This window comes from Mya arenaria, chromosome 3, assembly GCF_026914265.1.
Source record: "Mya arenaria isolate MELC-2E11 chromosome 3, ASM2691426v1".
NCBI classification, from domain to species: Eukaryota; Metazoa; Mollusca; class Bivalvia; order Myida; family Myidae; genus Mya; species Mya arenaria.
In genome coordinates this window covers 90253112-90268149 of record NC_069124.1, presented here as the reverse complement: position 1 = coordinate 90268149, position 15038 = coordinate 90253112, and the positions used below count along the sequence as shown (strand labels likewise).

At 34.9% G+C, this 15038-nt stretch overlaps 1 protein-coding gene across 16 annotated transcripts in view; it reads left to right on the top strand.

Annotated features, from left to right (window-relative positions):
- LOC128228352 (uncharacterized) overlaps window positions 1-15038 on the top strand; it is a 107212-nt gene that overhangs the window by 59492 nt on the left and 32682 nt on the right. For all 16 annotated transcript variants that reach the window (XM_052939623.1, XM_052939619.1, XM_052939622.1 and 13 more), the window contains one exon: window positions 1089-2489. In XM_052939623.1, coding sequence (XP_052795583.1) covers window positions 2405-2489 — 85 coding nt within the window. In that variant the 5' untranslated portion in view covers window positions 1089-2404. The remainder of the gene's footprint in view (window positions 1-1088; window positions 2490-15038) is intronic.

The following is a 15038-nucleotide window of genomic DNA, read 5'->3' as shown; positions in this document are numbered from 1 at the left end:
AGTTAAATTGAAAGAAAATAAACGTGGACGAAATCAGAAATCTTTTCACTTAAATTTCAAATGCTAAAAGCAGCTATAGAAAAGTGATTTGTCTTTCGTAATTTTTTTTATCTGAAATATATGTAACAATTAAGTTGTTCTGATAGCTAGCGTTATCATATTCTTGAATAGTTAAGAAATATTAATCCCTTGATGAATGATGGTGTTTTAGGGATATAGATTTTGTCTAGAATGATTTCCAGAGACCAAGCATTATGTACATATTTGCATGAGGACGTACTCATTATTGTTTGTATTGAATACCACCGGTTAAGAGCTCGTAATTTTCTCTTTAAACTCGGAATGGTTTACATATATCATGATGAAGGCTTACTTATTCCTATTCCCCAACTAAGACTACAAAAACATCAAGTTATCTACTTTGATATGAAAACCTTTTTTATTCATTGCATTTTATAAATACAGTTCGGTCATTAACGTAATAACTGTCATTAGAAACGGATGTTTCAAGATACTTTCGTGGATTTAAATATTGTATACGTATGAAGGTAATGACGACAGTGTGTTCGAAATAACTTAAAGCGTCCCACCGGGATTCGATATTCTGATTAACAAAACTGTAGACAAATCCTCTAATAATTCCCCCAGTCGGCGTCCCAAGACGTTCAAGAAAATGCAGTTTGCCTTCATAACATCATTCAATATAATTATATTTAAAACGGCATTTAATTATTCTACAATTAAAACAGTTTCCCGGCAGCAAAATTTATTACTAAAAAGTTTGAATTGGTAGTTTAACGGCTAGTCTCACCACGTGACAGTCTGCTAGAGTTAACAAGGACGTGCCAGAGAAACGGTCAAGTTAAACTAATAAAGATGCACGAGCATTTAATTTGAATAACACACATTTATAAATACAGTACTTGAACATCAAGATTTATAACGAATTATACTTATAACGGCCCTTATTGATATTGCAGATGGTTGCGGTACAAAACATGCGATATTCTGTTTTGAAGTCGGTTTTGCATCATTGATTGACGTTGCTGATGAAGTTCATTATACTCAATTTCCCTATTCAATTCCAGACTCAACAGACGGTGGCGTGCGCGCATGGAAACCCGCTCATTGAAAGACAAATTGTGCTATCCTGTCAACAGATGCGGGGAATTGATCTTGGAGCCCAAACTGGCCCCTAGACGCGCGCTTACAGGGAATTGGAACATGAATGTCGTCGCGATATAATCCGATATTCGTTTTAAATCCTTTTAATGATTCGAATTGTTGAATAATTTATTATCTCATTGTGAATCATAGAATTTGTCATCAGCAAATGTGTTAGTTATAGAAATAAAACTTCATTCCTCAGAACTTAAATTGGAAGAATTTGTTAGTTAAAAACCAATTAATGACGTTATGAGTTAATATACATATCCTTGCACATTAAACGCTTATCAAGATGGTGGTCTAGATTAAATCATGAAAGCATTAAGAAAATTATTGGAAAAAGTCGCCCATGCCTAGAAAGTGTTAGAACCCATCGTGTATGCCTGATTTCCCTGACATTGGATGGAAGCTACAGTAATGGACAAGTCAGTGGAGAGTTTAAAGAGTGGAAATCTAATTGTTTCAAGATAATAAAGCAGCAATTTGTACTTCGTTGAAAGAACGGATAATTGATAAGCATCCACTGATAGATAATGAAACAACATATAAAATGCATTACAGTTGAGAAAAGGAAACAATAACAGCCTTACTTAAAACACAAATGCAGTTGTTGATTAGTTTCAACAGATATTTTACTGTTTGCGGCGGTGAGGGGGAGAGGCTTTGTGAAGGACCTGGTTACAAAATGAGATGCAAGCTCTGGCACAGGAATGTGGCTGGCGGGAGTTTGTGCTATTAAGCAGGCATAAACATTCTCTATTGTGGTTTAACGCGTCAGTAGCGTAAAGACACGGGCGTTTTACATGTTATATAGTGTTTTGAACTCAGTAAAAATGAGATTATATGAATAAGAACTATCAATAAGTTCAATATCATTCTACATTCGCTAGAACTTGGATATGTTTTTGTAGCTTCCTGGATAAAACTCGATGGGAATTTCCGAATACCGGAGACAATAATGCCGGTAATCGTAAGGATTTGTTCAATAAAACATTGAAACATTTTGACAGTTATATTTGAAAGTTCTGAAGATGTAATATCACATTTGCCGAACAATATCGATTAAAGCATGGAATAAAAATTCGTCTATCATAAATTCTAGTTTTAATAACTGTGGATGAAGGAAGTCTTGGAAATACATTGTCGTAAAATGACAAAACTGGCAGTTTAAATGTCTTGATACTTGTAAAAGTGATATTACAATGTGACAGTGTGGATACTAACGGATGGAACTATTATGTTTATGGTGTGGATTCCAGTTCCTTACAGGATGAGACCGGGAACTCTCCTCCCTCTCTTCCTTATATGCATTCTACATGGTGGTAAGTACCAGATTGGCAATCTTAGTTTAAGCGAGTTCTTATACATAATAATACGAATTTTCGCGATTTCAAATTTTTACGAATGATGTATGCACGTGCAAATTTAAATCGCCATAGTGACACAATACGAAAACCTTTTGATCTAATATCAAAATAAATTGCGTCTTTAGAATGATCTTTGTTTGTAAACGGACCGCTTAAGAATCTTTCCTGCATATTTTGTGAGTTAATAATGTTCATATAAATAAACTTTAAAATGAGTTCAATTGGTGTAAAACAGTATAATTTGAATAAAAAATGAGTTTCGATTACAATTGTGTTTTAAGAAATATAAATGAGTTATGAATATGATGAAAATATGGGACGTTCAATGCCACTAACAACCAACCATTAAGTTACTAACATTGACCGAAATATTACCATAGTTACCATATGGGCACATTCGTTTCAGTATGTATGTGCAGATGGCTCTGTTGTTGTTGTTGTTTTAATGTTGTGCAAGACATTTTCTAATCATTGAATATTTTTATATAATGTTAACGCTATTGATCATATCGATACAAACATGGCATTTGTATTCATTTGCAGCATGTGCTTGAACTATACCAAAAGCAGTTATTTTATTTTATTAAATAGAAACTTCAGCAATGTTGAATACAATTATACAATCGAAATTACAGGGGCAAGCCTACTAGAATAACAATAATTATAAACCACTGACTGACATGGTAATGCCATTTAACTAGCATCTTGTAATCTATTACACAAGTGGTAAATTGATAAAGCATGCGCTGGATATAACCGCAGGGATTAAACTTCAAAATACAAATGAAGGAAAGCGCCGCTCTGTTATGTATAAGATTGTAACTTGTGAATGAAAGCTGTGTTATCAAAATATCTCATCGCAGACATGATATATTAATTAAAGCACGAATGGAATAAATGGCATATGTTTTTTTTTGTTTGTTGCTTTTATCTTATCGAGTTTTTATGTTTCCGTTTTATAAAGAGAAGTTAAGAGAAACCTAAGAATAAAATGAAATTATCAAGTTTCTACTCAAATTATCCGCTCAGCTTGAGATTTTGTCAGCCATGTTTCCGTTTTGACTCATTTTCATCAAAAACCTCGGAAATGTTGTGGTTGAAGAGGAACATGTCAGTATAATAGTTTATCCTGTCACTTGCATGCCATTCGAACCGGTAACAGAGTGCCTCAAAACCTTTGCTTTAGTACGTTAGTTGACCATGTGATTTCTATATACCGTCAGTTGGTCAGGTGAACTAATTTATAAATAAACAGAGAAAGTTTGTAGTTTCTACTTCCGGTAAATAACGGTACCTAGCAATAAGATTCAAGAGTTTTATATAACCCATGTTCTATTTTTTAATTTTACATTGAATTAATAGGTCAATGTCGTCATTTAGATGACGCAAGAGTATCAGAGGTTATCTAGAAAAAAATCATTCGGAAAATGATAATTAATTGCGTTAACTATACGAACGACCCTTTTTTATTGATAATGTACGTATGTGTATGTATAAGTAATACGTCTATGCTTTTCCGCCACGTAGAAATTGTCTATAGAAGGTCATTTTGTTAAAATACAATGTCAGTTCGTTGAGAGATTACACTGGGCGGTGAAGCGAAATCAGCAGTGACCATATAGTGTCATAGCACAGCCATATAATGGAAGCCGAAAACGACGACATTAAACATTAAAGTAAAAAACACCTCTGTACATGTTCTATCCTAGTTTAACTGTTTCTCGCGTCGCCCATTCCCTCTACCTTGTCCTCGGGGCTGGTATCCCTTTGATCGGATGTACCGTAGTTACACGCACATACAATAAACAGGCTTATAAATATTGTATCAAACAGTCAAAGAGAAAAGCCTACCTCTGTGAGTCCATTTTAATTAGTTTTAACATGTATATAATTACAGATCGATTATATTGTCTTTTAGTGAGTTGCATACAGTTGTTCCCAGCCTCATGTATTCCACTGTCCTGTAACTAGAACATTTGAAAGTGTGTCTTACTGACGAAAATGTGCATTACGTATAGGATATGCCACGAATCGTCAGATATTGCACATACTATGACGACCAGTGTTTCATTCTTTCTATCATCGTCGGCAACCACGGTACTTTCTTCCGTTACACTTCATACTAACCGTGGAACAATTGACTGACAAAATCTCGTTTTAATTAATATGCATTAAGTATGAGAGACAACTCTTCTTCCGACAAATTCACGTGTAGAAGTGTCCGTTGCCGTGTGGTGTTGACTATTGTCAAATCTTATTGTAGAGTGAGGGCGGACCCGGTATAACTCCGGCAGTCGCCAGAATATTTTTTAACCGTAAAGCGTTTGGTACTTTGCGGAACCAATGAAACTGCCTCATTAATTACGAGATTTCCCTAGCCAAATTGCCCAAGGTACACAACGAAGCATAGCGTAGTGTGTATCGGTTTTTTTCCGACGATATCTTTCTATCAGATGTATTTTCCTATCAAAATTAACGAAACAGCCTACGTTTCTTAAAATCCTTAAATAACAAAGCAGATCCTGCTATAATTCATTTAATTTTCAAGTTATTTTGTTCAATACTAAATTAATTTACTAATCTGATACAAGAAAGATTTATCATGTACCCATAATGAGAAATTAACGAATAACTTGCACGAATGTTACAAATAATTATTAGTTGCGAAATTAGATTGTTTATAAATATTCGGAGAACAATGTATTTTGACTTAAAGAAATACGAGAATGTACGATATTATGCAGGAATCGAAATGGTTGTTTTCAACTCGGAATAGCGCATTCAAACTGATAGAACTATTATTTGATAATTTACGCAAAAAGCCTACCGGACAGATGAAACATTGTCGAGGAGAAGTTTTAAAATGCTTTCGCAGGCTGGATTCTGGTTTTCCCATCATTAAATGATTTCAATACGCTGAATAAATCGTTGCCGAAGAACATAATAACATTTAAAGCCATGGAAGAGAGTGATTAAGTATCAGGCTCTGTATGCTATTCCTCATCAGAATGATAAGGTAATGCCAACCGCTGGTAGACTAAACCTTGTTGAAATGATGAGATAATGTCAACCGCATGTAAGCTAAATCTTGATGCAATGGTGAGGTAATGTCAACCGCTGGTAGGCGAAATCTTGTTGCAATGGTGAGGTAATGTCAACCGCTGGTAGGCGAAATCTTGTTGCAATGGTGAGGTAATGTCAACCGCTGGTAGGCGAAATCTTCTTGCAATGGTGAGGTAATGTCAACTTTTGGCAGACGAAATCTTGTTGCAATGGTGAGGTAATGTCAACCGCTGGTAGGCGAAATCTTGTTGCAATGGTGAGGTAATGTCAACCGCTGGTAGGCGAAATCTTGTTGCAATTTGAGGTAATACCAACCGCTGGTAGGCGAAATCTTGTTGTAATGGTGAGGTAATGTCAACCGCTGGTAGGCGAAATCTTGTTGCAATGGTGAGGTAATATCAACCGCTGATAGGCGAAATGTTGTTGTAATGGTGAGGTAATGTCAACCGCTGATAGGCGAAATCTTGTTGTAATGGTGAAGTTATGTCAACTGCTGATAGGCGAAATATTTTTGTAATGGTGAGATAATACCAACCGCTGGTAGGCGAAATCTTGTCGCAATGGTGAGTTAATGTCAACCGCTGATAGGCGAAATCTTGTTGCAATGTTGAGGTAATACCAACCGGTGATAGGCGAAATCTTGTTGTAATGGTGAGGTAATACCAACCGCTGGTAGGCGAAATCTTGTTGTAATTATGAGGAAATTTCAACCACTGATAGGCGAAATCTTGTTGTAATGTTGAGGTACAGTCAACCGCTGGTAGGCGAAATCTTGTTGTAATGGTGAGGTAATTTTCACTGCTTGAGTGTTAAATCTTGTTGTAATGGTGAGGTAAGGTCAACTGCTTGAGAGTTAAATCTTGTTGTAATGGTGAGGTAATGTCAACTGCCTAAGTGTTAAGCATTGTTGTAATGGTGAGGTAATGTCAACTGCTTGAGAGTTAAATCTTGTTGTAATGGTGAGGTAATATCAACTGCTTGAGAGTTAAATCTTGTTGTAATGGTGAGGTAATGTCAACTGCTTGAGTGTTAAACATTGTTGTAATGGTGAAGTTATGTCAACTGCTTGAGAGTTAAGCATTGTTGTAATGGTGAGGTAATGTCAATTGCTTGAGAATTAAACATTGTTATATGTTGAGGTAATGTCAACTGCTTGAGTGTTAAACATTGTTGTAATGGTGAGGTAATGTCAACTGCTTGAGTGTTAAACATTGTTGTAATGGTGAGATAATGTCAACTGCTTGAGAGTTAAGCATTGTTGTAATGGTGAGGTAATGTTAACTGCTGGTAGGCGAAACCTTGTTGCAATGCTGAGGTAATGTCAACTGCCTGAGAGTTAAATCTTGTTGTAATGGTGAAGTTATGTCAACTGCTGGTAGGCGAAACATTGTTGTAATGGTGAGGTAATGTCAACCGCTGGTAGGCGAAACCTTGTTGCAATGCTGAGGTAATGTCAACTGCTTGAGAGTTAAACATTGTTGTAATGATGAGGTAATGTCAACTGCTTGAGAGTCAAACATTGTTGTAATGGTGAGGTAATGTCAACTGCTTGAGAGTCAAACATTGTTGTAATGGTGAGGTAATGTCAACTGCTGGTAGGCGAAACCTTGTTGTAATGGTGAGGTAATATCAACTGCTGGTAGGCGAAACCTTGTTGTAATGGTGAGGTAATGTCAACTGCTGGTAGGCGAAACCTTGTTGTAATGGTGAGGTAATGTCAACTGCTGGTAGGCGAAACCTTGTTGTAATGGTGAGGTAATATCAACCGCTGATAGGCGAAACTTTGTTGCAATGCTGAGGTAATGTCAACTGCTTGAGAGTTAAACCTTGTTGCAATGGTGAGGTAATGTCAACTGCTGGTAGGCGAAACCTTGTTGCAATAGTGAGGTAATGTCAACCGCTTGTAAGCTAATACTTGTAGCAATGGTGAGGTAATGTCAACCGCTTGTAAGCTAATACTTGTAGCAATGCTGAGGTAATGTCAACCGCTTGTAAGCTACTACTTGTTGCAATGTTGAGGTAATATCAACCGCTTGTAAGCTAATACTTGTTGCAATGGTGAGGTAATGTCAACCGCTTGTAAGCTAATACTTGTAGCAATGTTGAGGTAATGACAACCGCTTGTAAGCTAATACTTGTTGCAATGTTGAGGTAATATCAACCGCTTGTAAGCTAATACTTGTTGCAATGGTGAGGTAATGTCAACCGCTTGTAAGCTAATACTTGTTGCAATGCTGAGGTAATGACAACCGCTTGTAAGCTACTATTTGTTGCAATGGCGAGTTAATGTCATCTGCTGGCGTGCTTGTTGCAATTAGTTCGTTGTGTGAAACAGGTTGTGCCTCATGTGTTGACTCGCCTGCCTTGGCAGACAGCTTTGGATTTGCCCTCATTGTTTGTCGGAGATCCGAAACCCCTCCGGTAACTGCGGATTAGACAAGGCCAGAAATTCCAATTTCCCATCCAGTTCATTAACCACGAAACAGTCTCTCGAGGATTAGCCCTAATCTAATGACTGATCCTATGAAGACGGCTAGCCTTCCATGGATACTACCAAGAAAACTGTCAAGTGCCCCCATAAGTCGTTCTGTAGCTACTTAAAGCTTGTTGCTGATGATAGATTATCTTTCAAAAGAGTCCCCTCATTTGTGTCTTTTATTACTTGAGGGATTTTGAACAGCAGCTTTCAACATTCAAACACAGACGACTTTTTTAAACAAAACATATCCTAATCGTAAAGAATAAGAAAACCGTATTGTCTCGCAAGAGTTCAGAAAAGCACTATATTTTGTTAATTAGAAATGGTACTTGACGATCCATTCGTTTTTCTTGGTATCATTATCCTTGTTATAAGTTAATAACATACTAATTTGCTTAGTGAAACGGACGTACACCCGTGATGTTAACACCTATACAAACCACTCGATCTCAAAGAATCGTAATTAAATGAACTAAGAACTTTGGCAACAAACTGTCTTATGTGACTCGTTTTATTGAAATATACGGTGTGGTTGTTGCTGGGAGGCATGACGTGAATGCAGCCAACCTAGGCCTAAAAAAATACATTTGGTTCGGGTTACCCGACCCTACCTACGGAATAGGCTCCGACCCTACTGTTTTTATAGTCAGTTTAAAAAAAAAATGAAAAACTATGAAAAATGATTTTTTTTTCGTTTTTTTTTTTTAATTGGTTTTCAATATGTAGTTTAAACCTTAAATGCTTATACAGGAGATAACTTTAACACCATTCTCCAATGATGAAAATGAAATTCTTATATAAAGCATAATAAAAAAAAATAAAAAGCCTACCTACCCTACCTATTTTTGAAAAGGATGTAACTCTAACCAAACAATTTTTTTAGGCCCTATTTACATTGTTGCGTTGGTGAAGTCACCGTCATGTGCGAGCGCGAGAATGCGTTTTATTATAATGTCTGTCATTCCGTTCTGTCATCAGCACATGTGCTTAACATAGAAAGTTATGCACGGAGTTGAACAAAGTGTAGGAAAATAACAGATTTAACAACAGCAATTGTTCACTGGTAGAATAATGATCATTGCGTGAAATTGATCATAAACGGGTTGTTGTACAGTGTGTAGTGCAAAAAGCTGACATTCCGAATAAATGTGACGAAATCACGCTCTTGTAGAATGGTGTAATGGTCAATTATGTACAACACTTAATTGGGGTCGTTCACGAGGTTTATGTGTATAAAAATGTGGACAATTAATTAAAAACACTCGATTACCTTAAATTTATTTTTCTGTATAAAAACCTGACATCTATTTTTTTTTGATTATCGAAATATGAATATCCGCTGTTCAATCACATGCCTGGCAGAGAATTTAGACGTCACGGCAGAGCAAAGAGATCACGTGGTGTATATAGAAGATGACAATCTGACTTCTCATTTAAACAGTGGTGTTCGATTCATTATAAGAACAACGACTGGTGGTACATTTGCGCTCTTGCCTCGCAAAACAATAATATCCAACATATTGAAAATGCAGCTAAGGCGTTGTATTTTCTTAATTTATCAAATTACAAATTCGCTGGTTCAGATATCTATATAGATATTGTATATTTAGCATATTTTATTTATCTTGTTTTAGTTTTTTTCGCATATTTTCCCACTGGAGTTGCCTTATCTTTATCATATCACATAATCACCTGCAGGATTTTTATGTAATTGGTGGCAGATTCGTTTTAGATATTTATCAAGCTTTGCCGGTTTAATACTCCATGAACGCACCTTCAATGCTTCTGTCAGATAACATCATATAAATGCTTGCAATTCAAGTGACAAAAAGTGTAACATTCTGTCATAAAATATTCAATAATACTTAGACACGTAAACGACTATCAGGAGATTTCCGTTTCGGTTAGATGTATGCAGCTGCGTAAGACAAAACTCTTTTATTTTCCCATTCAAGCCAAAAACTAACCAGTACAAGAAGCCAAATCGATCTTCTTTGAACAGCGCTCAACTTTGGCAGAGCTCATGACGAATGTATACATTTTTACGGACCCATTGTTATCTGTATAATTGACTCAGTGTCTCTGGCAACAAAAAGATAAGGTCTTGTCAATTTTCATCACGGTTTTGCCAACCTCTTGTGATATGAGGTGTTATTAATGCTGACACTTTGCTGCCACTAACGGCACCTTTTGGCTCGAGTTTCCCGTCGTTCTGTTTGTAATTATTGTTAACGTCGTGTATGCTGTTGGACAAGCAGATACCATTGGCGCGAACAGTAACATATATATCCCTTCCTTGTCAATTCCACATCCATTAACAACTGTGCCTGCAACTTAAGTTTGTTCTGATATGTCTGCATTTCAACAGTATATTGGTTATGTTTTAGACTACTTGAAGTCTGTCACTTTTTTGTTCATTTTTTTAAATGTTTTATAATATGCTTTTTGTTGGTATATAGATATTTATCAGTAAACTAACAATCACATTCCACTGGTTTATACAACAATATATAAAGTTATAACAAAGAGAATAATTGTTGGTTTTAGTTTAAGATGGTAATAATTATATTTCACAAAGTGACCACCAAAAATATATTCACGAGTGGCGTAGCAACGAATGAAATATTTAGTTTTAGTGTTCACGAGAATTATCCTCATTTCGTCATTATTGGTTTTTGGACTTTCAAGAACGTTATCATTAATATTCACCTTAGTTCCAACTACGTGGACACTTGACAATTTAAACATGAATGATGACACGAAGTTCGACCATTATATGACCGATGGCAACATGATTGGGCAACTGTGTGGTGGACCACGAAATAATGCTAGTAGACGATATAGCAACTCACTGGCCATGCTGGCATGAACATAGATTTGTTTTAATGATGATGATGATGATTTTTATTATTATTATTTTTTTATTATTATTATTATTATTATTATTATTATTATTATTATTATTATTATTATTTTGGTAGGTCGCTCTTTATTCCGCGGGGAAACCCGGCACCATTATGTCACATAATAGAAATAATATTTGAAAGTTGTTTGTATCAATTTCCATGCAAACTTGAACTCTTCATAGACTACTAACAAATGAATGCCTTTCAAAGAATGGTAATTCATATAAAGTAAGAGAGAAATAAGCTGAGTGATTCCGGAAGAAAATGTTATTGAAGCACAACGCACGAAAGGACTTCTCGGCCGGATTAAAAAGTGATACAACGTGTTGTAAAAAGTAGAAAATGAGCTCACACAGCTGACATTCATACCATTGAACTGATATTGTACCATATTTCCCGAACACTATAAAACAGTTGGGCTCACAACATTCACGGAGAAAAGTTTTGCAGTCCATTCTCAAGTGATAATTGAGTAAAACCTATGGTTAAGAAATAATTAATACACATGCAATTAGGGTAGCATACTGCTTATACTTCAACACGCTGTACTCGCTATAAGTAATAGTAAGATTACATGAAGTAAATTCTTACTGAATAATAATGGGCGGAGTGAGCGTAGCGAACGGGCCCTTATTTTTCATTAAGAAATTACTTCATGGCATCTAACTGACCTAATATACAAACTCATTGGCTGACATATTGCCAACGCAAAATCTGACACAGGGATTGTGTATCGGACGAGTGGCTGTCGGTGGACCTTTAAACACCCGGGAAAGCTGAAATTTTTAACGATCAAGCCTAGTACTTAATCATTGCCTATCTGCAATCTCTGTCTGAAAATGTAGTTTGTATTCTAACCATGTTAACATGATTTAATGGTGTAAAGTTTATTAATTAATTAGTTCGTTTGGAACCGACATGTGTGCTTTAAGGTAAAATGTAATGTCCTTATAACATGTATACCCGTCAATTCAACTGTAATCTTAACAGTGGTTTACAACAAAAACGCATAGAATAACCTAACAAATGTGCGTGTACACGATCAAGCATACAACCACAGAAAACATTTACATACAAAATGATTACTGTAATAAATTGCTTATATAGAAGCTCAGTTTTCGTTTTATGCCAGATGCATTCAATATGCACTGTACTTTCGCTTGTGTTTAAATACTACTGAAACATTGGCATTAGTGCATGCATTACGTTAGCTGATTATGTTTATATTATATGTTCATACAATCGTCCTTACTATGTCACCAATATTGTGTTTGACTTGAGCTCACTGTATACATGTGTGTATTATTCTCATGTTTCTTCATGCATGAAATATCTATTACTTCTAACATAATGATTAATGATTATATATATATATATTATATTGTGTTTAAATTCCCCTCGCGGAGGATGTGTTGAAATAAATGAAATGAATGAATGGACCATACCCAGTTCCGGGGGGAAATAATGTGGCCTGTTATCAATCAAAGTTTTGAAGAAATAATGCCAAATAACGTTCACCAGCAGCCATGTGCAACAATGGCAATACTTGATTAACTTGGTCAGGCAGTCTTTAATTAAATTCTTTCAAAATTATTTCTCAACATTGTATGCATATATAAAAATTTAAATGATACTACACAAATACACGACATTCGAGCCTTTAATTTAGTTATGTAGTCATTGAAAAGTTAAATCAATGTGCCATTGGCTGTACATAATAGAGTACAGTGTTTATAAAACCATATCTGGAGACGGAAATTTTGCGTCGTGTCTAAATGTGCAATATTACAACATTCACGGAGGAAAACATAATACAGAAGAGAACGCTTAATGCTTTCCTCATGTTTAATATCCTATAAATGCAGACGATCGTCATTTACTGTATTTGCTAAAGTCATTAATAGCATGTTTCACCTTTTTATACTCATTCATTACGAAGTTTCTTTTTGATTATCTAAGAACTTTGGTATTCAACTGAAATCTGCAGTGAGTGTTAGCTAACATTCAATCACATGAAGGCGAAACTAATCAACACTATAATATCATATCTGCAATCTACTGTCAGAAGGTACATTTTAACATTTTTACACCGATTCTTTGCCGATGATATGTATATTATTACGGAGAAATAAGTTACGGAGGAATAATTTCCTTTAAATTAATCCGATTTATTTGTAATGTTTGCATTATTGTATTTTATAAAGTGAATCTTTTGATTGTTAAGTGTCTGTTGCATGTATATCAATTCTGGTTTGGTGTCTGTATGTACTAAAAGTCAAAGAAAATACCGTAACAGAGGAGTACGAACAAACTGGGACAAACGGAAATGTAATTGATGCATTAGCCATTCAAATCTACATATTCTGGTGAGACGTCAAGTGTATCACCATTCCCTTTGGTGTCAGGGCTTGTGTTTCAAATCCTAAGGGAATCCCAAGAATGTGGTCTGTGTAAAGAAACTGCTTAGCACTGTTATTGGAGGAATATCCATTTTGAGCGGCAATGGGGAATGTGATTTGACCAAGTATGTTAAAATAATAATAAACTTGTTTACTGATTAATTTACAATTTAGAACCACATGTATTATATTAACAAACATTTTATCTGTGGTATGATAATTATTTGTTAAATTGAACAGCGTATCAATTTTATAATTATCAAACCTTTAAGTCACTTTAAATATATTTAGTATTTTGCTGATGCCAGATATATAAATGGCGTTACTGTATTTTCAAATGTGTGTTATATTTTTTAATCTGCCTGTTCACTGGGCGGGTACATCGTGCTTACTTGAGCTTATAACTGGCAAGGATATATGCATGATAATGTGCATCTAATCATAGTTAAAAGTAATATACAATCAATTGTGTTCCTAACCGAATTTTCCCGTATGTAAACTCAGCCTTCATGTAAAAAAGAAAAAAATGAAGTACACATTTCTATTGAATGAACTGGCCTTCCTTTCAAGATATTTTGTTGTGGACATATAAAGCATTACGTTCTTTTATAAAAAAATAAATGATTTAGTATTTAAGAATATTTCCATTTTTAAAAGAAACAAAAAATGAAGCAGAAAAGAAAACTCAAGTTTTCGGTTTAAAACCTTGTGTTCAATACCATATTACATTGTTTACAGCGTCAAGTGACAATCTAACCCTTGAAGTCGGAATAACAGAGGAGCAAATAGAAAACAACATAATTCATTGTTGCATAGTAAAAGAAAATCTTAGTGTACACTATATAACTATTGTTTTGAATAGATATGTTTCCGTTCATAATTCTCGTAATTACTAAAGCAATTTTACACCACACAGTGCTGCTAGATATAAGCAGTATTTATATATAGCCGTAACGTGTCATAAGTAACTTTTGAATGCTAAGCTTATTCAATTCGTAATTATGACTAATCCATAGACTATCTTAATTGCTACTTACATAATATTTTCAAAATCGGAACATTTTAATGAAAGGCACCTGTTAATGTTCAAGCATTCTTACCTTAATTATGTCGGAAAACAATATAATACAGTTTTATTTGCATTTCGATATAATTGATCTCTCCAGATATATTGGCTGAAAACGTTTAACATTCAGAATACAACTCTTAAAAATACAGATCACGCTACATCAAGATGTGTTTGAGATGTTATCCTATGAAACTACGATAAAATAACATTGTATCAAAAATGCTAGATTAAAACTTTAACAAATCTATCGTATTTGTCTATCGTTCTTAGCGTTTGTTGAAGGAATTTGTAGAGTATGAATATAACTGAAGTAAATCTCAACTCTAACAAAACCTTCACAAAATGTATCATTTTATAAAGGACAAGACAATATCCTACCAATTGCGTCGTCTCTTAATCGAATAAAAGTCATTTCACTGATTATTGACAGTTGTTACCAGGAATACACACTCAGAACGCCAAGAACAAAATTTCTGGTCATTCGGGATAATACATTATTAATTAGTGATTCTTAAAAATTGACGGTGTTCAATTACTAGTGCTTTCAATCAACTGTCTCAATTAAATTGTATGCTTCAGATTGATTTT